Below are 24,289 nucleotides of genomic sequence, written 5' to 3'. Positions count from 1 at the left end.
GTATGATTCAAAGTCTATATAGACTCGCACCTAAGCTCCAATATTCTCAGGGCTAACCTTCGAAGTGCACTATGTACTGATTGCTACTAGTAACATGGAATTAAGTGTTTATATCCCGTCGTCATGTGTATACTGTGCATGTGCCTGACCTGCGGCTGTACCAGTCACAGAATATCTCTGAACTTGAGGCTGTACCCATATCCATATACTCTGCCAGTGGCAATTTCCCGTACCCTTTATGACAGGTTGAACTTGACTCCTCTTATTCACACCAGTCTGAATCTGCCTAGTAATACATATTTAATGAAAAGAAAATCATTTAGTTTCCTGATACCACATCATATACTTTACCCCACCGCTCCTCAAGCGGGGTAGACTTTCAATGTTATTTCCTCTGAAGTAGGTGATTTCAATTATCCATACTTCGATACCGACTTCGATCTGATTTCTTCACAAGAATGACTCAACCAATCAAGAATGTCATGATCATGGGTGTGAGTAGTTAATCATACCACCTAGTATTCTGCTGAGAACGTGCACACTAATTAAAGAATCCAACAGGCCGGAGGTCTATTTGGCACCGAGGTATTAGTCGCGCTACAAAGAGAAGATGTATTCAATCTGTCAATTCTTTCACGAAAATCATCAAAATCCCTCCTTCCACCTGGGATCAAGGTTGAAAAGGTGGATAATGACTATCCTCTCGACCAACTTCTCAATGCCTTCCAGGGCCAAGACGCCCTTATCTCGACACTGCCCTGTAGCTCTTATACAGTTCATCTACGCATGATCGACGCTGCAATTCGGGCAGGTGTCAAGCACTTCATTCCCACAGAATATGGTAACAATACTTGCACTACAGCAGCTGAACTCGTTACGCTCTACGAGGCCAAAGCCAAAATTGCCGCTTACCTGAGAAGCAAAGAAATTACAGGTTTGACCTGGACGGCTATTCACACCGGTCAATTTTTCGATTGGGGAATTGGAAGTGGATGGCTCGACTACCATCTTGAGGAAAAACGCGTTATGATCTACGATTCTGGGGATAAAATGTGGTCAACCACGAACATCGGGACTGCGGCTACAGCTGTGGCCAAGGTGCTATTGGATACTGAAAAGACCAAGAATAAGGCACTCACTATTCGTGGCTTCGTTCACAGTATCGCAGCAAAAGGTTCTTGAGGCACTGGAGAAGGAAACTGGAACCACATGGAAGGTCGAGACTATGTCTTCGGCGGATGCACTGAAAAGGGCTGCAGAGCTTGACGATAAGGACTATTCAGATGGGTTGAAGCTGCTTATTCCGAGGTCTCATGCTCCTATATACAGATGATGCACACAGAGGAGCAAACTTTGAGAAGTTTGGCTTGTCTAATGAACTTCAATGTTCTTGGACTACCCGGACGAGAGCCTGATGGAAGTCATCAAGCGCATCAATTGTGAAGAAAACTTGAGTTTGTTCGTCGTACGTAGTGACAAACTTGAAGCTCCACCTGGGCAGTTTGAGTGTCTGCTTTGGCTATGTTATTCCCGGGCCCGTTGTCAAGTTCCTAGAGAACCTTGGAAACAAAGCCGTCAAAATATTGAACCTTCAAGTTCCAACATTTGAAGGTTGGAAGATTGTCGTGGCACAGGTGGAAGCAAATTACACATGTGCATCCACTTGAATATATCTTCAACCAGATTCAAAATGTTGTGGAATTTACTAGTAGTAGTAGTAGTAGTGTCACGATGAACATTTCTCCGAGTCGCATCTTCAACAAGGCCGTTCAAGTTGAAAAGCCCTTTATTCAAATGTTAGATGTGCCCTTTCTATGTTTTTTCTATTTCTAATAGTTAGCAAAATGGATGGGCTATGGGGAGCTGATTGGTGCCTTGGAAATCAGATTGAAGCCAAACGTGCAAACCCTAGTATAACTTTGCTCCATTTTTCCCGCCATAGTATGCATTAGTTGAAGATCTAGGAGCCAGAGGAGAAGACCTGTGTATGAACATGTGTGGTGTATGTGCCTTGGAAGAAGTAGTGGAAGGTAACATTTGAATATCCATACGAGAAGTGGGATCAGGTGATATGCACCTGGTCCTAATATTAGTTACTACTTCAGGGGTTACTGTCACTGGCATATGCAAGGGACCATCTTTACACTCTTAATTTCTCCACGGATGAGAAAAGGGAAAACGCCTGTTTTCACTGCTTCCAAACCTTGGAACCCTCAGTTAAACCCTCCCAACAATGTTACTGTCCAGAGCGACTCGAACGCGACTACGAATGACCTTGTCATCATGCCTACGGACAAGAGCCAAGAATTCATATTCAACCAAGGGCTCCAGCTCAGGCTTAGATTCATTCTCAAGCTTGATGAGATACATGACGATTGCTGGTGTATTCAGTACACCAGCCCTTTGGTGGTTAGTAACTACTCGCGATGATACGATTCGTGACAATGCACCAGAAATTGAAACCCCTCCAGCTGAGCACTGGACCGTTGAGCCCGGTCCTTCTAGGGACCAAGTGACACGCATTCTCTCCCAAGGAGAATATTCATTCCGGGTCAGAAACATTGCCGGCGTCAACAGATATGATGGTGCTCAATTAGCTTCCAATAGCCCGTGCGAGGATCAGTTCACCCACGGCAAACTTCCTTCGCCTTGGAAAGGAGTTAACAAATGGATGGCATGGGGTGTTTTTGACGGTCATTCAGGCGTGCAAACATCAGAACTGCTTAAAAGTCACCTTCTACCCTTTGTCCAATATAGCTTGAGTCAAATTAAACCAACCTCGCCTGAAGACCTTGTACCGGATCATTTGGTACAGCACGCTATTATGAAGGATTTTATGAAACTCGATGATTCAATTATCAAAACAGCTCAGGCTATATCTGAGAGTGAAGAATCGTTGCAAGAGAAAATAAAGAAACTGGCCCCTGCTTATTCCAGCTCATGCGCTTTGCTCTCTATGTACGATTCTGCTACCAGCACATTACATGTGGCGTGTACCGGTGATTCAAGGGCAGTTTTGGGACAACAGAGGCCAGATGGCAGGCGGGAAGCAATACCATTGTCAGTAGATCAAACTGGCAAAAACAAAGAAGAAATTGCTAGGCTTCACAAAGAGCACCCTGATGAAGAACTCGAAGACATGATCAAAAAAGGACGAGTTCTTGGGATGGCAGTGTCACGAGCCTTTGGCGATCGCCAGTGGAAGTGGCCTATTGAATTCCAGAAGGATATACAACGGAGATTCTATGGTCCACCACCTCTAGTACCCACATACAATGTTCGAACGCCACCCTATCTCACAGCTGAACCGGTTGTGACAAGCACCAAAATTGATCACTCGAAGCCTTGTTTCCTAATCATGGCACCGGATGGCTTGTGGGATGTGATCTCCAGTCAGCAGGCAGTCAATCTAGTGGGGAAATGGCTGAAATTGAAAGAATCTCATAAGATGGACAATGACAGCGAATTGGAGCCAACATATGAACCGTTTGATTTCGGCCACTTCTGGAAGGAGTAAGCTGGAAATTCAGGGAGGGAAGAACAACAGTCCAAGATGAAATTGCCGCTGTGCATCTGGTGCGTAATTCACTAGGTGGAAATCATCACGAGCTGATACCAGGCCGACTTGCCTTCAGCTTTCCATCTTCCCGGCGTCTAAGAGACGATACAACTGTGCAGGTAGTTTTCTTCAATATCCCAGATCTCGAAAAATAGAATCAGTGCTAGTTCGAACATAGCATTCTGAGCTTCTAAGCATGTGCATACACTGGCAAGGGTGCAGTACTATATGTAGATTCAAGTCATTCCAAAGTTTCTTATTTGAGTTTGAATACTAGTCTCATCAGGATATCTGAATCGTTCTCATACTATGTAAGGAAATTTTTTGATACTTCAAGTGCTCAGGTTTTTAGAATGGTCGCTTAGAACAACATTAGAAATCACTGCTTAGTTCGATCAGCAACCAACTCAGGACCAAAAATATCCGAACCATTAGTTTTTAACTTTTGCTCCTGCTCCAGCTTCCGCTTCTTCGCTAATCGCTCTGATTCACTCTCCGACGTAACCTGTCCCGAGTCGGTAGCTGCTGCTGCTGCAACGGCCTGCGACTGAGCAGAATCCCGCTTCGTACTCTTCCCCTCGGGGTTCTGGCAATAGAACAACTTCTTCGCAATGCGTTTCAAATCCTTCATCTGATCTGGATCTTCGGAAAGCGGAGTATATGAGTGGAGGAGTGCAGAACATTCAGTCAGAACATTGAGTAGTTTTACGCGCAGTTCGTAGAGCGGGTTCTGCAGATCAGATTGGTCTGTATTGGTAGTTTGCGTAAGTGGACCACCAAGTTTAGTGTCAAGGTAGAATTCAGCGAGTGGTCGATCAGCGAGAAGGAAAGCAGAGAGCCATATCTGGGAAGGTGTGTAGAGGAAGTAAGCGTCCGTCATCTGGGCGGCGCATTTGAGTGTTTCGCGAGTTGTGCCGTGGGCACGGGCGATACGGTCTGCGATCGAGGAACAAGCAACTGGGGGAGGCGCAATGGATTGAAGTTGTTGTAGGAGTTGCTGGGGTGATTTATTTGGGATATGTGGTGCTGGAGGAGCTTGTCCTTGGGCGATCGCTGAGAGTTCCATGATGCCGCCTTCTAGGCCGCGGAATGGGTGTCTAACGTCAAAGGTGAAGCGCAGGCCTTGCATGATGAGGAATTCGGGTGAAATGACCTCCTCTGCCGATGTGTTTCCTGGGATGCCCTCGGCGAATTGTTGAAGAGACATGTAGTAGTTGTCTGTCTTTGTAGCGAGAAAGAGTGCGCAGGCCATGATGGATTTTGGATGATGGGTCATAGGGGAATTGGTAAGATAAAATCGGCGGAGATATTGAATTGCAGTCGCCTGTTCCGAAAATTGAGCTTGTTAGATCTAGAGCCAATGCTTCTATGCGTCACTTGGGTCCTGGACTTACTCGGACCATCGTTGGTAGTGGTGGTTTGTATGTCTCGCCCAGCTCCAGTGTTTTCTCGCAATAGTATCGAACAAAGACAAGCTCTTCTTCCGGTGTCAAACAGTCAATTGCCTTTGCCTTTTCCTCTGTTTTCTTGGTCTCCCCGTCACTCCCTGGCTGCGGTGTCCCCGCCGCGGAGGACGTGGTGGATGGCTGGGCTGAAGGCGCCCGCCGTATCGCAGCTCGAGCACGCTCGCTGGCAATCGCATTGGTCTTGGCGCGAAGCTCTTTGAGGGAAGCTTCGGTATAGGACCATAGTCGGAATTGTGATGAGGTCCGGTAAATGTCATCTTCAATCATTTTGCCCGTAGTTCACACTTCGTCTGTTTGGGCTGTAGCAAGTGAGAAAGGGCGTAGTAGGCACGAAATGGGTACCAGATGACTGTGTCTATAGTTATAGAGATTGACAAGAACTCAAGCGCGATGAAAGTCGAAATTCTGTGGCCGCCGGCGGTTCCAAAAAAAAAAAGAAGTTCAAGTTGGAGAGTCGTAAGGTGGAGAAAGTGATTAAGTGCTAGGGGAAGCTTTCTTATCAGCAATGATAACCACCTGAGCACAGGGCAGTGAATGTATGAGAGTGAATAGATAGTCAAAATATCAATGATGAGAAAAATGGAGTAGACTAACAAAGATATGACAAAGGGAATCGAAACAAAAAAAAATATGAACCAAGGAGGTTAAATCACGATTCATTCAATGTTAACTGGGGATACTATTTTCCACTTATACATCCATCCCGGCATCGTACTACTCGGTATTTAAGAGCTGCATCTCTGCTTCAAGTTCAAGTTTATTTTGATAATTTGATGCCCTGAAAATTACTACATATGTAGTACCAGATACTTGATATACAATAGCACGTTCTATGAGGAAAAATTGAAGATCATTGTTCAAACTTCAAGTTCAACTTGAATTACTAGTATTACTAGTGTTCAAGTTACTAGTACTAGTAGCGCTAGTGCATATATACTTAAGTTCAAATGTTCAAATGTTCAAGTTGAAATGCAATTGACTCCGATTCCTAGAGATGCCCAAAATGTTGAAGTACTACCACCATCTCTAGCTGAACAAGGATGTCGTTCAAAATCCATGGATGTTTCGAATGAAATGCAGGATCAATCATTGATTGATCGAATGGGATCGATTTCGATGACGCGGGCCAGAGTTTGTCTTCTAAGTGTATCATTCATTTGCACGTAAGTATAAACAAACATGGTATGCTGAATCAGCGGTCCAGATATGTAAAACTATTCTCCAAGTAAACGAGTTGTAACGTCACCCATTTGACCTTCCGAGAGTTCATGATCCATGCCACCGTTTCGTTCAATTCCAACGTCTCGGAAAGCTGCCACAACGCGTGCTATATCAAAGCCCATACCGCCGAAGCGATCGACCAAGTCTCGATTGTATCCGTCATACCTGATTATGTTAGTAAATAGCACCCAAGCAAGTATGTGACGAACTACTTACTGAGCCAGGTCGTCATAGGCAGTCTTCGCTGCATCTTGATGATCTACACTGCCAGCTCCAGCACCGCCCTCAGGAGCACCTGCATATGCCACGGCCCATTGTCGTGCAACACGCTCAAACTCCTTAGGTGCCCTCAGGAGCATGTTGGCCACTTCCGCATCTTGTGGATCTTTTGGTTCGGGTGTGCTGAGCAAGGATTGCAGGGAAAGAAGCGCAGATTTGATGGTCAGAACTGGCGACCACGCGCTTGAAAGAGTGTCAAGACATATAGCACCCTACAGATACATGGTGAGTTTCACTTTTGAGGAAGAATGGCGTCATTCGTGTTTGTCTTACTGTCTGGCTGCTGACATTCGGGTGCCAAACCTTGGTCTCGAATTTCATGACTGGGGGCCTAAAAGGGTAATCGGTTGGGATCTTGATATCGACATTATAGGTGCCTCCCTCATATGGAGTACCCGGGGGACCTGGAAATGACCCCCGCAGATGTGTGATATCTTCTTGGTCGTTCACAGGGACCGCCGTGATCTGGGACTTGGTGTCGGCATGAATGTCGGCCATCTCCTTGCCAATTCGGCGCATTCGATTACCAGCCATGGCGAGATGTATTCCTTTAACCAAAGTTATTTTGGTAATGGAGGAGCGAAAATATCAGGTCGAAGCAGCGGATTGTGTTGTTGACGAGGGATAGATGAGCTTATGCTAAGCTACTGTAGGAAAGTCCAAGGGATCGAGGATCGGGTTCAGACCGAAGGGTTTAGAACCTGCATAATATAGAGTCAATACAAATTCGCTTAAAATTTCCAAAAACAAGTCCCCATTTAGCTTTATACAGCTTAATCCATTTGTTTCCTAGCTAAGACTGCGAAGATACGGCGGGAAATCCGAACAGCCTTACCAATGGAGGGGAACTATGAAGGGAGATCAGTTCTACTTACAGCTTCCAGAAAACTCCGCTTGAATTCAGTAAATCCCAGGTACTCGATTGGAATGATAGAAAATCTGCAGGAACTTGTAAACGGTATATATTTTAGTCCGAATTCGAATAATTGACCTGTTTCCTCCCGATGTTGAACATTTAGCGCCGGGGATTGCGGGCAAGGTTAATAAGGCGCCAAGGCATCAATGACGCAGGGCAATCTGATGCCTAAGGCATCACAGATCACGTGAATATGGCAACAGCTTCCAGCTCTCTCGGACCCCCGAAGCTGTGACACGCAACTGCATTGACAGCCCATCTTTCCCAATCCTCTACATTCATCTCGATCTCGCTTTACAGAGCTTGGATCATCGTCAAATACCATAGTATCTGCAGATTTCCATTCAAATCCTTAACAGCGTTCTTCTTGCTGGATTACAAACATGGTTGGTCACCCTGTCTACCCGCCGGTTCTGTTCGCCCCAGCTGACAAGTCATCAAACAGGGTAACCAGCAGTCGAACATGGGCGGTGGCCCAGGTGGTGATGGACGCGATGATAAGGATAAGAAGGTACGCTTTTCTGGTTGGTATCAGTCCCTTCACCCGACCCTCTCTAACGACTTGACATAGCAGAAGGACAAGCCCAGATACGAGCCTCCTCCACCCCGACCACTCGCATTGGAAAGAAGAAGCGCAAGGCTGCCGGTCCTAGCACAGCCGCCAAGCTACCAGACATTTACCCGACTTCACGATGCAAGCTCCGATATCTTCGAATGCAGCGAGTTCATGACCACTTGTTGTTAGAGGAGGAATACGTCGAGAACATGGAGCGAATGCGCAAGTCTAAGGCCCAAGCAAGTCAGGGTCCTGCTAGCCAAGGTGACTTGGATGTGACGGATCGGAATGCGGATGAGCGAAGTCGAGTCGATGACATGCGAGGTAGCCCAATGGGAGTGGGTAACCTTGAGGAGTTGATTGACGACGACCATGCCATCGTTTCTAGCGCCACTGGCCCCGAGTACTACGTTTCTATCATGTCATTTGTTGACAAGGATCTTCTCGAGCCTGGCGCTAGCATTCTTTTGCATCACAAGTCAGTATCAGTCGTTGGTGTTTTGACTGAGGAATCGGACCCGCTTGTGTCAGTGATGAAGTTAGATAAAGCCCCCACTGAGTCATATGCCGATATTGGTGGTCTGGAGTCCCAGATTCAGGAAGTGCGTGAGTCCGTGGAGTTGCCATTACTACACCCCGAGTTGTACGAGGAGATGGGTATCAAACCACCTAAGGGTGTCATTCTGTATGGTGCCCCTGGTACCGGAAAGACCCTTTTGGCCAAGGCCGTCGCCAATCAGACCAGTGCCACTTTCCTCCGTATCGTTGGAAGTGAGCTGATTCAGAAGTACCTTGGTGATGGACCACGGTTGGTCCGTCAAATTTTCCAAGTTGCTGCTGAGCATGCTCCATCTATTGTCTTCATTGATGAGATTGACGCTATCGGTACAAAGCGATATGACTCAACTTCTGGTGGTGAGCGAGAAATTCAGCGGACTATGCTTGAATTGCTTAACCAGCTGGATGGTTTCGACGATCGTGGCGACGTTAAGGTTATTATGGCGACCAACAAGATTGAGACTCTGGATCCTGCTCTGATTCGACCGGGTCGTATCGATCGTAAGATTCTCTTTGAGAACCCTGACCGTAAGTTGCTCCCCGATTATGATGTTGGTAATATCTATGGAATACCTGTTCTAACCGAATATTAGAAAACACCAAGAAGAAGATTTTCACCCTGCACACCTCCAAGATGTCTCTGGGTGACGATGTGGATCTGGATGAGTTCATCAACCAGAAGGATGATTTGTCTGGTGCCGACATCCGTGCTATTTGCACTGAGGCTGGTCTCATGGCTTTGAGAGAGCGCCGTATGAGGGTGCAGATGGAAGACTTCCGTGCTGCTCGTGAGCGCATCATGAAGACGAAGCAAGATGGTGGCCCAGTGGAAGGATTGTACTTGTAAGCGCTGACCCATGCTCCAGTAAGGGCTATAATCTGCCGACATGCGTGGTGGAATGCTTTTAGAGCATCGAGCTGTGTATTTTAATGGACCGCATTCGAATTTATGGAGGAATGGTATCAATCATCGAAACCATCTTTTACTCGTAGTATCTTTTTATCATGAACGACTTAACTTCAGCAAATTAGTATTTTGATTTATTGAAGTCAACGTAGTACAATATCCAGGGCTGACTGTGGTGGACACTATCCACATCTCAGTGATCAGCCGGCTGCAAACATTGCAAACAAGCTCGTTCTTATCGGATTAGAATCAAGAATCAGAACTTGCGTCAAGTCAATTCCTCAAACCTCAACAAAATGGACGAATTTGACGAAGAAGCATTCAAAAAGTTCTTCCCTTCCGGGTTTGGAAAGCAGGAGGCGGCGGTTGATGTTGAGTCTCAGATCAACCGGTCCAAAAGAGCAAAGGTTGTTGCCCAGAAGCCACCTACAGATAGTGAGGCGCAACAAGTGACCGCGCTCCCCGAAACCAAACCAGAGCAAAGAGCCCAAGAACCCAATGATAGCGATCACTACTCTGACGATGACGATGACTCGGAGGATTCTGACGACGAGGATGAGTTTCCTGTCTCGCATGAAATGGTCCTCAAGACCCATGAGCGCGCAGTGACGACTATGACACTGGATCCTTCCGGAGCCCGACTAATAACAGGCTCTACCGACTGCACATTGAAACTTCACGACTTTGCTTCTATGACACCATCTACAATTCGCGCTTTCAAATCAGTCGATCCGTCAGTGAAGAAGGGCTCTGCCTCCCAAGATACACATGCTATCCACTATGCTGCATTCAACCCATTGTCGCCCAGCCACGTCCTCGTTATTCCCGCGACTGCACAACCCCGAATCCTGAGTCGAGATGGCGAGACATTGACGGAATTCGTTAAGGGTGATATGTATTTGCGCGACCTCAACAATACCAAGGGACACATTGCAGAGGTGACTAGTGGAGTTTGGTGTCCCTCAGACTACAATCTCTGTGCTACTGCTGGATCAGATAGCACTGTGCGTATCTGGGATGCTAACGTGGGCCGCTCGCAAAAAGAAGTGATAATGCACAAATCGAAAGTCGCTGGGTCTGCTGGCCGGACGAAGATGACAGCCGTTGCCTGGGGCTCACCAAAGCAAGGTGGATCCAATGTCTTGGTTACTGCCGCTCTTGATGGTAGCTTGACAATGTGGAGTGGCAATGGGCCATTCCATCGTCCTAGCGCCGAAGTCCGTGAGGCTCATACTCGAGACACATGGACTAGTGGACTGGATATCAGTGCCGACGGACGACTTGTTATCAGCAGAGGCGGAGACGATACTATTAAGCTCTGGGATACCAGAAAGTTCAAGACACCGATTACAACCGTGTCGCATACCTCTACATCTGCTCGATTCCCGACATCAAATATTCAGTTCTCCCCAACATCTGCGAATATCATTGTGGGCTCGGAAACTGGCCATTTGCATATCCTCAACCCGGCCACTCTGAAACCTGAGCTTGTCACTCCCGTCACACCTGGCTCGGCCCTCATCACGGTTCTGTGGCACGAAAAGCTCAATCAGATTATCACTGGGTCTGCTAATGCGGAAACGCATGTGCTCTACAACCCCACGATGTCCACTAAGGGTGCGGCTTTGGTCATGTCCAAGGCACCCAAACGTCGACACGTGGATGATAATGCTACACTTACTACGGATCTAACCAGTGGACTTTCTGGTGACTCTGTGGTTGTTGGATCTAATGGCGTTCCCCAATATACATCGGCGACCTGGTCTGCTCGTCATCCTACTGTGGGCCTCACGGCGTCTGGTCGTTCGCGCGATCCTCGTCGACCTCACATGCCTGCTGTGACGCCATTTGGGAAGAATCAGCCTGATGAGAAACATATCCGAGAAAGCATTCCGCTCAGTTCCATGCGAGACGAAGATCCTCGCGAGGCTCTATTGAAGTATGCAGAGAAGGCCGAGAAAGACCCGATCTTCACCAGGGCATATAAGGAGACCCAGCCCAACGCAATTTACGCAGAGTTGAGTGATGAAGAGGAGGATAAGGGCCCACAGAAGAAGAAATTCCGAAGATAAGATGTTAAGACCCAAAATTGGTCCCCTGTAATATAGTTCGTCTGCATCTGTCGATTGGATACAATCAATATTAAAGTCCATTTCATGACATCCTGTTATCTTCTGTTCATTTAAAAATCTATTACCCTTTAAATTATTATCAGGAAATGTGTGCATGGCTCTTCTCCTTGCATTTCAAGAATGTTGGCCCCCTCTTTCGATATGCTGTATGACGTCCTCCCAAGACTTCAGTAGCCGCTCGATCACCGCTAGACGACTTGGGCCCGTCCGAACCACCAATAGAATGAACAACTCCACATGAGTTTTGGCCTTGACCTCGCATAGATTCGTCAACACCCATTTGAGAGTTGTTTTACTAGGGACATTTAGTTCCCGGATTTTGTTCTAGTCTCGAAGTCTAGAGTAAGGAGTAAGCCCGTTGCTGACATGAGCATATCTCTCCGCTTCCAAGGTTTAGACTTATCTCTCCTAACCTCTAACAAAGCTCCCAGCAACATACAGGAGATACTGTCAGCGCTGGCAGTCGTGGGAAATTCCCATTTGCGTCAACCGAAATGCTGTCATTTGCGACTTGATATGCGTTTTCGTTATTGACGGGCTGATTTGAATCAATAATCCATTTGGAGCGGCTTCAACTGTGACTTCGGACTTTCGGTCGGTACCCCGATATTCACCATATCGGTAGAGGAATTCAGATTCGAGTATCTCGCCTCCTTACGGTTTTTGGTTTTTGGTTTTGGTCACCCCACACGCCTAGATGGACTATTCACAGCGGCCCTTAGGAGTGGGCTCTTACGGGTCTGCCACTATCGCGCCGTCCACAGTTACCCCGTATCTCCACGCCTCCACGCCGCATCCCACTTTTGCGCCCTCCCTCTTTACATCATTATTATTTCTTTTCGATGGCGAAAATGAAGGGGAAATGCATCAGTGGTCTTCACTGATCGGTATTGTGACTGCTTTGATTGGCAATGTCCTGATATCTTTGGCCCTCAATATCCAGCGATACGCGCACATTCGGATCGCCCGCGAATATGAGCTCGATAAGCTACATAAAGAAGACGGATGGAGACGGTCAGATTCTAGTGCTGAGGCTTCTGGTCAATACGGTTCAGTGGGAGAAGATGGTGCTCGGGGGCGACTACCGCCACAGGGCAGGCAGAACGGCAATCATCAACACTTCGAGGCTTATCGTGACGAGGAAAATGAGGACCAAGCACCTATTCCTAGCCGAGATGAAGGTCAATCATCAGAGAGTATGCACGCTTCCTTTACATCTGACCGGACTGCTCGTCCGGAAAGTGTGGACGAACTAAGTGATCGCAAGTCGTATCTTCGGTCACCATACTGGTGGGTTGGAATTATCCTCATGTGCCTCGGTGAAACAGGAAACTTCATGGCGTATGGATTCGCTCCCGCATCGATTGTTTCGCCTCTTGGTGTTGTGGCCTTGATCTCGAATTGCATTATTGCGCCTTGCTTGCTCAAGGAGAAGTTCCGGGGTCGGGATTTATGGGGTGTACTTATCTCCGTCGCTGGTGCTGTGGTGGTTGTTCTGAGCGCTAAGTCATCCGAAGAGAAGCTGGGCCCTGATGAAATTTGGGCCATGATCACTACGTGGGAGTTCGAGCTTTATCTGGGGTTGACGTCTGCTCTGATCCTCGGTCTCATGTGGGGAAGCTATGTGTATGGTCCACGGTCGATCCTGATTGATGTCGGTCTCGTGGCGCTGTTCGGTAAGTCTACAACCCTGTCACTATTCAAAAATTGCAATGATCTACTACTAACATGATAAAATAGGTGGATATACCGCGTTGTCTACTAAAGGTGTTTCTTCGCTGCTGTCATTCACTCTTTGGCACGTTATCACATTTCCCATTACATACCTGCTTGTTTTCGTTCTTGTTTTCAGCGCGGTGATGCAAATCCGTTATATCAATCGTGCTTTGCAACGCTTCGATTCCACACAGGTGATTCCAACTCAATTTGTACTATTCACCCTCTCTGTGATCATTGGAAGTGCAGTGCTGTATCGGGATTTCAACTCCATGTCAGCTGCTCGCGCAGGGAAATTTGTGGGAGGTTGCTTCATGACCTTCCTCGGAGTTTACTTCATTACGAGTGGTAGAGTTCGATCAGATGATGAGTCTACATTTTCCACAGAGGACGAGGAAGAAGCCATTGGCTTGTTGGATGGTGAAAGATATCAAGACCGGGTTGATTTATCTCCCCCGAACCAGTCTCTAAGAGCAGCGAAGAATGTGCAGGTCCCTGAGATTGGCCACGAAGAAACAACATCGCCTCCAGGCTCTCTTCTGAGTCATGGTATTGATGGGGTCGACGATGATGAGGTCACCCCTCGCGGTGCTCTTTCTGTAGCACCATCCTCACTAAATGGCTCCTTGGCGGCCGATTCGGCTATATCAGGACCATTATTCGATCACAGTTCACCATTGCGGCCTGCTTCTCGTATGTCAAATCCATGGGCAGAGTTCTGTGACGAGACTGTTGCTTCTACTAAATCAGATCCTGAAACGCTTCGACCCATCACCCCGCCGACTCAGGGTAACCTTACAGAGTCAACAGTACTCTTGCGATTTCCTTCAGCTCCAGGCATCGAAGAGGGCTCACCAGCTACCAATTCCCCCAATGCTCGAAGGGCTTCTACACCTGTCGTGGGTGGTGCGCCGTTACTTGGTGGAAGAGCTCACACGAGTGCCGAAACACCTACCCGGCGCGTTCTGCGTAACTCCATATCACATCGATTCTCACCTGGCCCCATCCTTCCTACACTCTCAGGTGGATTCAGTGCTGTTGTGGCAGACTCTCTCCTGCGTGGAGAGGGAAGCCCTTTCAAAGACCGCTCTCGACGAAGAGCAGCCCGTCGGAGACCACTGGAAGGTGCTTTCGGTGACAGTCCATATCGCGACCAGGAAGGAGATGTCGGTCCGCTTGGTGAATCCCATGATAATGATACTTCACTCACGCTCGCTACGGCACGACTCCAGTCTGCCACAGATCTGGCTACCCCTCCAGCAGAGGGAGGCCGTTCAACTCCTGCGCTCGCTACCGAAATCTACAATCCGCCTACCCAAAAATCAAACGAGGAGACTACACGTCTCCGCAGCTTCAGCGACTCATGGAGTGGTGGCCTCGCGTGGCTAGGCGGCGCATTAAGGAATACAACCCAGACTGAGACCATTGATAGTGGTGCGGCGACTCAAGGAACTGCCACGCCGCAGAATGCCGCGACAACGTCTGCCGATGCGTCTAAGACAGATAGCTCCACTGCTGCCGAATCGTGATCATAATCGCATCAAGGGGCTTATCGTACCTCAATTATCTCCAAATCGTACATTTAGAGTGGCTGGGTCACTCACAGTATACATACACCATGCAGCCTCATCCTTGGCTTTCCCTTTTCTCTTCATTCGATCTTTCTTCTATCTTTTCGTGGCATAATACCTGGGTTGTAATCAGCATTGCATTTTGCGGGGTATATCCTTCAAGCTCTTTCTTTTCATGGCTCAGCATTTAATATCTTTCTCTGTCTATTCTCTCACTTTTTTTCTGTTTCATACCAGGCGGGTTTGCATCGTGGGTTTTATGCGGCCTCATCCCTCATCTTTTGTACAATCCTACATCTCCTTTAACCGAATTAATCTTCAATCTACAAGAAAATACCATTTTCCATTGAGTCCTTGGCAGTATTGAGGGGATAAATTTTTATTCTCTTGCATGTTTCAGCCATCAGCCAGAAGTACAATGCACCTTGGCAGCATGGAGAATGAATTAATTGGTGGAAAAAGATATCAACTATTGACTACGCCCACAATATGCATGTCGCAGTATGTGCACATGTGTAGTCAGGCTGCACAGTGTCGAATGTACTCAAGCTACCCTCGAGCTTACACTGGCACATGCAGTGCATGGCCTACGGAACAACTTCGGTTCTCCTCATTAGCCACTTCCCCTCACAATATAATCTATTTACCCGATATCAGGATATCATAAGAGAAATAATCTACACATAGGACAATCCGCCGGGCCCCGAGGCTTGTGAAGTATACTAACCCCACAAAACCTTGCATGATGCCCCACGCGGGGACCGTCCTCCGTCTCGTTATAGTCCTAGCGTGGTCTGTATACTCTGATTTATCCATTCAGCCATCATTAACCTGCAGCACGCAGATAGCCCCGTGATAATTTGATCTCCAATACCTACAGATTCCACGCCAATGCTCGATCTAGTACTCTCGGTTCCACAATGACGGGGTACGCACGGCCTGATTTTGCTTTATCGGGTGGTCAATTTGTTATTTATCCCGCAGGTGAAATGAGGAGATAGATATTAACGGTATATCTCCGGCGTGGATTTTTTAATCAAAAAGCGAGCTGCCCCCTTGATGTGCGTCAATTGATCTGCTAGGGGGAAAAGAATTCCAATTCTTGCTTGGATACACGGTTCGGAATTGGTGCATTCAACATTGGATCTCTACTCTGAACTGTTTGCGAAATGTTGATCAAAAATTTCTCCAAGAGCCTTGGGCTCTTGCAGCTGCTTGGGACATTAGTTTCTGGTACATCGGCTTCTTCATCGAGCAAACCACTCTACAAGGATGCCAGTGCACCAGTGGAAGAAAGAGTCAAGGATTTACTGGGAAGGATGACAATTGAGGAGAAAATGGCCCAACTGATGCAAGGTAATACCTGACAGCAGCTCCCAAGCATCGCAGCTTTCTAATTCCCTCTGTCTCTAGGTGATGTCACGAATTGGTTGAACGATACCTCCGGCGCATTCAATTACAGTGGGTTGGTAGCAAATATGGAGGAGAAGGCCGGCATGTTCTATGGTATGCAATTCTTCAATGGAGCTATGAATATGTGTGTTGGTGGATGCTAAGTGATCCTGATTATAGTGGGCTACCCAATTTCGTGGGAATGGCTCGCGGAGAATATAAAGAGAGGCCAGGATTATCTGATGCAGAATACTACTCTTGGTATTCCGGCATTGGTTCAAAGTGAAGGTGAGAAAATAGATTATACGACGAAGAGAAGAACTTGAAGCTAACCAGTTTGATTACAGGTCTTCATGGCTTTTTGATTGGCAATGCTACTATTTTTAATTCTCCCATTGGCATTGGGTCCTCCTGGAATCCTGATGTAAGTATATTCTGTCCTGCCTCTTGCGTAATTGATTTATGTCTATTCATACAGCTAACATACCACAGCTTGTACGGAAAATGGGTGAAGTTATTGGAACAGAAGCTGCTGCTCTGGGAGCAAACCAGCTGTTCGCCCCAGAGGCTGATCTAGCTCGTGAGCTTCGATATGGTCGTGTAAGCAAGCTCATGTCTTCGAAACCTTTTATGAAAGGTGCAATGCTAACCCATATCCTTCCGATAGGTCGAAGAAACATTCGCCGAAGATCCCTTCCTAGCTGGAGAAATCGCTTATAGTTACGTCACGGGTATTCAGAGCAAGAATGTGTCAGCCATGGTCAAGCATTATGCGGCCTACAGTAACCCCGAACAAGGCTTGAACACTGGTCCCGTTCATGGCGGAGAAAGAGAATTGCGTACAACGTATGTTTGAACACTCTATGAAGATGGCCATTTGCTAATATTCTCAGATGGCTCCCTTCATACAAGCGGGCGATTATCGATGCTGGAGTATGGGGTGTGATGGCTGCGTACTCTTGGTTTGTTTCTTTCCCACCCATTCAAAATATTGGTTGCTGCAGAAGACTGACTCTGGTAGTTATGATGGAGTCCCAATGGTTGCAAACTATTTGACTCTTACCCAGATCCTAAAGGAGGAGTGGGGATACGAGGGTTTTGTCATGACCGACGCCGGTGGTAGTGACAGACTGTGCAGTTACTTCATGATGTGCGAGGCAGATCCAATTGACATGGACTCCGTGACCACACAAATGTTAGACGCTGGTATTGACGTTGAGATGGGAGGTGGTTCCTTGTAAGAGAAGAATTTTAACTCCCCGGTCGAAGATATTTCTCAAACTAACAACGAAATAGCAATTTCCAAAAGATTCCATCCCTGGTTGAGTCTGGCAAGCTTGATGTGTCCCTCGTCAATGCCGCTGTGACGAGACTTCTCCGTGTGAAATTTGAGATGGGTTTATTCGAGAGCCCATATTCGGCTGCTCCAGAGAGCGAATGGTCTTCGCTCATCAATACGGCAGAGCACAAGCAGGTTGCTCGAGATCTGGATAAAGAGTCAATCGTTCTTCTCGAGAATCACAATGAGACACTCCCTCTCAAGAAGTCCGGAAGCATTGCTGTCATTGGACCTATGGCTTATGGATTCATGAATGTTCGTTGACTCATTGATCGAACCATTATATCGTTTATGTGTCTTACTGACTATCTATAGTACGGTGATTACGTCGTTTACCAAAGCCAGTACCGAGGTGTCACTCCACTGGATGGTATCAAAGCTGCAGTTGGTGACGATGCCACAATCAACTACGCTCAAGGATGCGAACGCTGGAGTAACGATGAGTCTGGCTTTGATGAAGCCATCGAAGCAGCAAAGAAGTCCGATGTTGCTGTCGTTGTTGTAGGAACCTGGTCGCGCGACCAAGTTCAACTATGGGAAGGATTGAATGCTACGTGAGTATCGTCTCATGGCCCATAAAGTACGAATAAAAGAAAACTAATATAAACGACTACCAGTACCGGCGAAGATGTCGATGAAGACAACCTTGCCCTCGTGGGTGCCCAAGGGCCTTTGATTAAGGCCATTGTCGACACTGGAGTTCCTACCGTTGTGGTTCTATCCAGCGGCAAGCCTATCACAGACGCTTGGCTCTCTAATAGTACCTCAGCACTCGTGCAACAATTCTATCCATCCGAAGAAGGAGGAAATGCCCTTGCCGATGTGCTCTTCGGAGACTACAACCCATCGGGTAAATTATCCGTTGGTTTCCCGCATTTCGTCGGAGATCTGCCCATCTACTACGACTATCTGAACTCAGGTCGTTCGATCTGGAACTCCGGTTACCAGGAGGGTAACGGAAGCCTTGTTTTTGGGCATCAATATGTCCTCGGTAACCCCCTTCCGTGGTATCCCTTCGGCTACGGCAAGAGTTACTCTACCTTTGAATACGGTACTGTTACCGTTGATAAAAGCACTGTCAAGGCTACCGACACTATCACTGTTAGTGTTGATGTCACAAACACCGATACCACTCGCAATGCGACCGAGGTTGTTCAGGTCTACATCTCCGATGTCATTGCGACGGTTGTTGTGCCGAATCGGCAGCTCAAGGGATTTGATAAGGTTGTCATCCCCGCCGGCCAGACTGTTAAAGTACAGATTCCTATCAATGTTGAGGATCTCGGACTTTGGAACAGTAAGATGAAGTATGTTGTCGAGCCGGGTGCATTCAATGTGCTCGTTGGAAGCAGCTCTTTGGATATCAGAGGAAACACCACCTTTACTGTGGAATAATGGATGTTAGAGATCACTGACAGTCAATAACGAAAAGATAGTCAGACTATATTCTACATTTATTTCTAATAAGAAGGCTTAACACTTGTCCAGGTGCTTCTATTGTGTATCATTAAATTGTAAATTATATACGGTCATGCCCATGACCTCAGATCCATGAACTGGAATCGAGTTGCTGGCTACCAATCCGAGTCAACGGTGGAGCCTCAACCTTGGTCAATGTCAACCTTTTATATGCACGACTAGCATCTGGATTCTGGGCACCGAAAGCAATCTCAACATCCTCTTCAAGTGTCGGTGTCTCAACATCACGCTCAAGGCTCAGAACGACACCAATAGCTAGCTCATCCTCGATAACCTTCGGGTGACGCTTGGCGAAGTATCGCGCGTACTTGTATAGTGACCAGTAGCAGCTGACCACATTGACGACCGTCAAGGCGATTTTGTAGAATGTATAGTAAATTATAAGCACCTTCCAGTCGATGCGCTCATTCTTCAGTCGGAGATGGATCTCGTTGAAGAGAATGACGTTGACAAGGTACATGCCGATAGTTGCACCCAAGAGAATACCGCAGAAACTTGGGCGCACGTAGAATGAAATCGGGAGAACGAATGGAGCGAGAAGATAAATGAGAGTTTCGTACACCTGTTACAAGATATCAGTTACTGAGCTCCTATACTCGAGTTTAGGGAGAGCCATACCTCTTGGAAAACGCAGAGCTTTGCTCCGAACTCCCACCAGCCGAGCTTCCAGCTCGTAAAGATGTATTTCAGATCGTAGTACATTCCGATGACGAAGAAAAAGTTCCATCGCTTGAATCGTTGCTTGAAGACGGTCATTTCTCCGAACCCACCTCGACTACCACCACTAGCGAAAAAGACCGATGATGGTGTCTCGGTTTCAACAAACACAGATGTACACATCGTAACACGACCTCCCAGTCGACGGCATGCATCACCAAAGAACCAGTCTTCAGAAACTGAGAATCCAGGATGCTCACTAAATGTTTGCTTCAGGAACTCGGTATTCCACAAAGAAATAGCTCCATGAGGAAATGTTGCACTTCCCAACATACCAAAAAAGGCTCGTTGGATACCAGACATTTTATACTCGAGATCCTGTGCTTGTTGACAGTATGTACCCTTGGACGAATTCGGACCAACACTTTTGATCGTATATCCAACACACTTAACCATTCCATTCAACCGATCACTGACAACTGGGAAATTTGGCGGAAGTGCACAATCGTCGTCAATGAGAAGGACGTTCTCAAATCCCTTTGCAGCGTAACAGCCAGCGAACTGTGCAACAATTTTAGAACCAATAGGCACCCAGAGGTGATTCACTCCGTAAGGACGACAGACATCCTCTGTATCATCGAGGGGTGTCTGAGAATTTCCATTGGCGATGACGAAGATGTTCTCGGCGGGGAAGATTTCTACAGCTGCTCTGAGTGTTGGTCCGATAATCTGTGCGGATTTATAGCAAGGAATGAGTAAAGCTGTGTTGTTCGCGCTGTCGAATTGCTTTTCAGGATCGGTCACAGTTGCAGGCTCGGATGGGGGGGTCTTTTTCGAACAGAATGAGAAGGGGACAGAAGGCGTATCTGGAAGAAAGAAATGAATGTTAGCACTTGGTCCCATGTGGTATAGTAGGTATAATGGGACTAATCTCACAGGAAAGCCAATCCAAGTAGAATTGCCCAACCTCCTTGGATGACGAATTTGTTGCTGATAACCCAATAGAGCCACCAAACGGCACCCCGCCATAAGGGCATGCCGATGAGGACAAAATATATGAATAAAATAAAGAGTGTATAGAGACTGCCTTCGAACAATAGTCGGACCCAATACTTCCTTTGAAGTGCCACACCTCTCACTTTGGCTTTTTCATAGACATCGTGCATGCTACTCTTCCGAATATGACCAAGGGTCGAGCCGTTCGAGCTCAATGGTGGACTGGGATGAAATGCCTCTTTGATTGGTGTTATAGGCTTTTTAGGAGACTCAAGAGGAGGCGTCAACAGGCCAGTATTAGGTCGTCGACGATCATTATCCCAAACTAACCATTGAGTTAGATATACCCAAGGATTCTGAAAAGGGTTGATACATACATTGCATCTCTGGAGGGTTACTGCGTGGCCGAATGGCAGGAGGCTGTCTAGGGTTTCTTGGAGCTCTCACAGCCGAGAGACTGGCTGAACGACCAAGACGTCCATTTATCTTCTGATTCCCTGCCAGAAGATCGGGATAGCGAACCCGATCATTCTCGGGGAGAGTTTTCTCCCACTTTTTCAACTCCCATGGCGAATTGAACTTCGCTGTGGAGAGCAAGTGCTTGGGGACACTAATATCCTCCACCATTGTATGTCTGCGCACATCGTACCTTTCAGACATGAGGGCTTCCCTCAAGTATATAAACGAATGACTGGATAAAAGAATGGATGGCAATGAACTTTTACCGGGAAAAAGAATGACTTAACATGCAGTAGTGGAAAGAAAGTAGGAAGTAAAGCTATAAAAACTTGCATGGACCCGAGGTCCCTTCTATGCCAGTGCCCACTGGCAATTGCCGAAAGACCTGTGCTTCATTGTGGGCCTCTATAGAAAATGTTGCCTTGAAATAGGTGTACTCCGTAATGCAAATCTGGACTCATGAAGCAAGAACTAGATCTTGATGGGGCTAAACGTGCCTGATGTCTTATGGGCATCCTTGGAAACATTAAGACCTAATTTACGGAACCAAGATTTGCACAAATATCTTAGTCAAATTCAAGAATAGAATGGTATATAGCTTTTGATTAATTGAGACATCTCCTCTCTGCTGGACCCTTGAAAGAGACAAAAAATTGTGTGCCCATGGAAAGACTTTTCTCAAATCGAAATATTCGACCATGAGAAGTAATGGTCTTGCCTTATGGTGGATCCAATAGCGGGTCCTTGGTGAAAACAACCTCTAAATTAGCACTTGACATTGAACGAAGAGACTCCCGAGGTCATCTATGGCCCACAAATAGATTTTTGATTTAGTTCCATCGTTATTCGTGCAATTTGGATCCGATCTAGTATAGCTCTATATAGACTCGCAAGAGTATACATACTACAAAAAATCACCCAGGGGTATGATTCTCCTTTAGAGCGTCTAGTCTCTTAATCTGCATTGCTTTGTGGCATTGTGGGTAACAGCAAGAATTTCCAACTTAATTCAACTTAATTTCCGTCCGAGTCATATTCAGTCTCAGAATCTGCAATGCGAATATCCGTATTTCGTTGCTCCGTTGCTCCCGGACCAAGTGAAGAAATTTTACTAGGAGCATCGATCTGCCAAGCTATAGCCTTACGAACCATTCTTTGGTTCTAGCCAGGGGAAAAAGAGAATTACTCAATTGATCGTCATGTTTATATCCTGTTTCAATCTTGCCAATTCTTGCTTGACTCGCTATTTGGTGGGTTTTTCTATTCTCTTGGAGACCGCGTCATCTCCGGGCCACGCGAAGCCGCGCATACAATGTATGGGCTTTTCAAGCTTCCAAGTTGGTTCTAGCGAGACCCACAAGAACTATGCAGATTTGTCTTCCAAGGTTGGTACCGGCGCATCCAAGATTATTAAAAGTCAACAAGTTACCGAATCAGTGCCAATTCCAGGTACAGGTTTTGAGGCTTGAAAGTACCATGGATCAATTTTCTATGACATTGGAGCTTCTTCAACCTCTTTCAATGGGAGTATCAGAATACTTGGAGCAACATTTGAATATTTCAACTGGAAGCCAAGCAATTACTAGTAAAATAAAGTTCTAGGCACGGAATGTTGTGGGTTTCGACGTGTGTTCAAGTTCTTTTTTTTTCGGTTTATTATTAGATCTCCTTATTTTCCTTATTTGGTAATAACTGGACCATCTAAGGTTTATTCAGGTACACAAGTCGGGCACTAAAAATTTTAACTCTGCTGATGTATAAGTTATACTAAAAGGTAGTGCTTAATATCTTAACTTGAAACTCCTTGCCTGGGTCATAAGCGGGCATAGGGGTACTCCGTACGGATCCGGTACAGACATAAAAAGCCGATGCATCCGGGATAAAAGCGAGAAGCCCTAGTGACGCACGCTCAAGTGCATGAATTTCTCCACGTTACGTATCCATGTGCAAGAGCTATGACGAATCCATCTGACGTATTACAACATACGGGGTAAGCTCTTTGGGGGATCTCTCCTTTGTCATAGTCTTGCCCCAGCTTCAAATGTTGCTCTCTCGGTTGATATTTCCATTCTGATGAAGTATTCAAATGTTCAGTATGTATTTGAAGACCTTGAGGACTTGTCACGATGCATACCCATCAGTGGACCACGTCCATGGGCGGCCCGGTCACATCCGAAGGCGAGACTCTTATCATTCATATTTCCATATCCACGTTGGCACATCTTGGATCGACAGGAGTTCCAAGGCTGATGTGGAGAAAAAGATCTCTGGCAGATTGAGCCGAGAAGCCTCAAGTTGATACTGATTGACATCTATTACTCCGTAGAGAATAGAACTCCGAAAAACATGACTACATGTGGAATCCCTCGTACCAACATCCATGGGTGCGTGATCAAAGCCTGACTCGGCACCTGGGCATTGTGATACATCCCTTGAAATGTTCAAATGTTGATCATGATCGTCTGGTGGTCCACCTTGTTCTTTGTTGTCCCGAATTAGCTTGAATGGCCCCGTGAAGCGGCCCGCGGTACTTTGTCCAAGATGGACGCTCCAAATAGGTGAGCTTTGAGTCTCGTAACTTTTAAAGAGGGGGCCCACAAAAAGGGAGGGTGTTGCTTCTAAATGAAGCACAGCCATCATCATTGTAATTGGGCACTGCTCAAGTGGCTCTTAGTCCCAAAATTGAAGTCACAAGAATAGCAATCGCCGGTGATATCAAGAGGCCCGGGCTTCTGTGACGATCTTTGTTGCCCCAAGGGCTGAGTTTCAAGTTTTTATAATCACGAATCAATTTCAAATATTCTCATTACTTTCAAATGTTGGAATGCACCATTGTGTGAAAGTAATCAGATCAATGGGGCACCATGACACGCCCCTTAACCAAAAATAGCCCTATTGAAAGACCCCAGGGACGCTCAAGTTGAAAGAAAAGCTGAGACTCGATTCTCGAGAGTCAAATTCAAATGATGTTTGAACAAAGCGCGCACATAGCGCAGAAATAGGATTATTTAGTATATATATCCCGCCGCGCTCGGCTGGTGGCGACTTTCAATATTTGAACTCACCACCCGTTGACGCATTTACCA

The 24,289-nt window shown here is 46.6% G+C and overlaps 9 protein-coding genes across 9 annotated transcripts; 6 read left to right on the top strand and 3 right to left on the bottom strand.

The window, feature by feature from the left end:
• Positions 1 to 458: 458 nt before the first annotated feature.
• N7483_002672 (aromatic alcohol reductase) lies at positions 459 to 1,182 on the top strand (the record flags this gene model as incomplete). The annotated part of the gene is made up of 2 exons (XM_057086109.1): positions 459 to 494; positions 562 to 1,182. The coding sequence occupies 2 exons, from the start codon at positions 459 to 461 to the stop codon at positions 1,180 to 1,182; spliced, it is 657 nt and encodes a 218-aa protein (XP_056952258.1).
• A 1,051-nt stretch (positions 1,183 to 2,233) lies between these two features.
• Positions 2,234 to 3,517, top strand: N7483_002671 (PP2C family serine/threonine-protein phosphatase; the record flags this gene model as incomplete). Its single annotated transcript, XM_057086108.1, has 1 exon — positions 2,234 to 3,517. One exon carries the CDS (start codon positions 2,234 to 2,236, stop codon positions 3,515 to 3,517), a length of 1,284 nt encoding a protein of 427 aa, XP_056952257.1.
• Positions 3,518 to 3,938: 421 nt separating this feature from the next.
• Positions 3,939 to 5,292, bottom strand: N7483_002670 (TFIIH complex kinase subunit CCL1; the record flags this gene model as incomplete). The annotated part of the gene is made up of 2 exons (XM_057086107.1): positions 3,939 to 4,883; positions 4,954 to 5,292. 2 exons carry the CDS (start codon positions 5,290 to 5,292, stop codon positions 3,939 to 3,941), a joined length of 1,284 nt encoding a protein of 427 aa, XP_056952256.1.
• A 947-nt stretch (positions 5,293 to 6,239) lies between these two features.
• N7483_002669 (E2 ubiquitin-conjugating protein UBC1) lies at positions 6,240 to 7,059 on the bottom strand (the record flags this gene model as incomplete). The annotated part of the gene is made up of 3 exons (XM_057086106.1): positions 6,240 to 6,411; positions 6,463 to 6,737; positions 6,799 to 7,059. 3 exons carry the CDS (start codon positions 7,057 to 7,059, stop codon positions 6,240 to 6,242), a joined length of 708 nt encoding a protein of 235 aa, XP_056952255.1.
• Positions 7,060 to 7,904: 845 nt separating this feature from the next.
• Positions 7,905 to 9,402, top strand: N7483_002668 (proteasome regulatory particle base subunit RPT2; the record flags this gene model as incomplete). The annotated part of the gene is made up of 3 exons (XM_057086105.1): positions 7,905 to 7,952; positions 8,030 to 9,083; positions 9,149 to 9,402. The coding sequence occupies 3 exons, from the start codon at positions 7,905 to 7,907 to the stop codon at positions 9,400 to 9,402; spliced, it is 1,356 nt and encodes a 451-aa protein (XP_056952254.1).
• A 356-nt stretch (positions 9,403 to 9,758) lies between these two features.
• Positions 9,759 to 11,534, top strand: N7483_002667 (WD40 repeat domain-containing protein; the record flags this gene model as incomplete). The annotated part of the gene is made up of 1 exon (XM_057086104.1): positions 9,759 to 11,534. The coding sequence occupies one exon, from the start codon at positions 9,759 to 9,761 to the stop codon at positions 11,532 to 11,534; it is 1,776 nt and encodes a 591-aa protein (XP_056952253.1).
• A 922-nt stretch (positions 11,535 to 12,456) lies between these two features.
• On the top strand, positions 12,457 to 14,839 carry N7483_002666 (DUF803 domain membrane protein; the record flags this gene model as incomplete). Its single annotated transcript, XM_057086103.1, has 2 exons — positions 12,457 to 13,270; positions 13,335 to 14,839. 2 exons carry the CDS (start codon positions 12,457 to 12,459, stop codon positions 14,837 to 14,839), a joined length of 2,319 nt encoding a protein of 772 aa, XP_056952252.1.
• A 1,211-nt stretch (positions 14,840 to 16,050) lies between these two features.
• N7483_002665 (uncharacterized protein) lies at positions 16,051 to 19,007 on the top strand (the record flags this gene model as incomplete). The annotated part of the gene is made up of 11 exons (XM_057086102.1): positions 16,051 to 16,237; positions 16,295 to 16,387; positions 16,454 to 16,561; positions 16,621 to 16,697; positions 16,766 to 16,873; positions 16,941 to 17,119; positions 17,167 to 17,235; positions 17,295 to 17,510; positions 17,570 to 17,867; positions 17,928 to 18,166; positions 18,230 to 19,007. 11 exons carry the CDS (start codon positions 16,051 to 16,053, stop codon positions 19,005 to 19,007), a joined length of 2,352 nt encoding a protein of 783 aa, XP_056952251.1.
• Positions 19,008 to 19,155: 148 nt separating this feature from the next.
• Positions 19,156 to 21,404, bottom strand: N7483_002664 (uncharacterized protein; the record flags this gene model as incomplete). The annotated part of the gene is made up of 4 exons (XM_057086101.1): positions 19,156 to 19,653; positions 19,710 to 20,640; positions 20,685 to 21,069; positions 21,122 to 21,404. 4 exons carry the CDS (start codon positions 21,402 to 21,404, stop codon positions 19,156 to 19,158), a joined length of 2,097 nt encoding a protein of 698 aa, XP_056952250.1.
• Between the last annotated feature and the right edge of the window lie 2,885 nt (positions 21,405 to 24,289).

The sequence above is a fragment of the Penicillium malachiteum genome (assembly GCF_028827825.1).
Source record: "Penicillium malachiteum strain IBT 17515 chromosome Unknown utg000001l:1.0-8184562.0:1.0-8186909.0, whole genome shotgun sequence".
Lineage (NCBI taxonomy): Eukaryota > Fungi > Ascomycota > Eurotiomycetes > Eurotiales > Aspergillaceae > Penicillium > Penicillium malachiteum.
The sequence above is the reverse complement of the archived record's forward strand: the minus strand, read 5'-3'. Positions and strand labels throughout refer to the sequence as shown.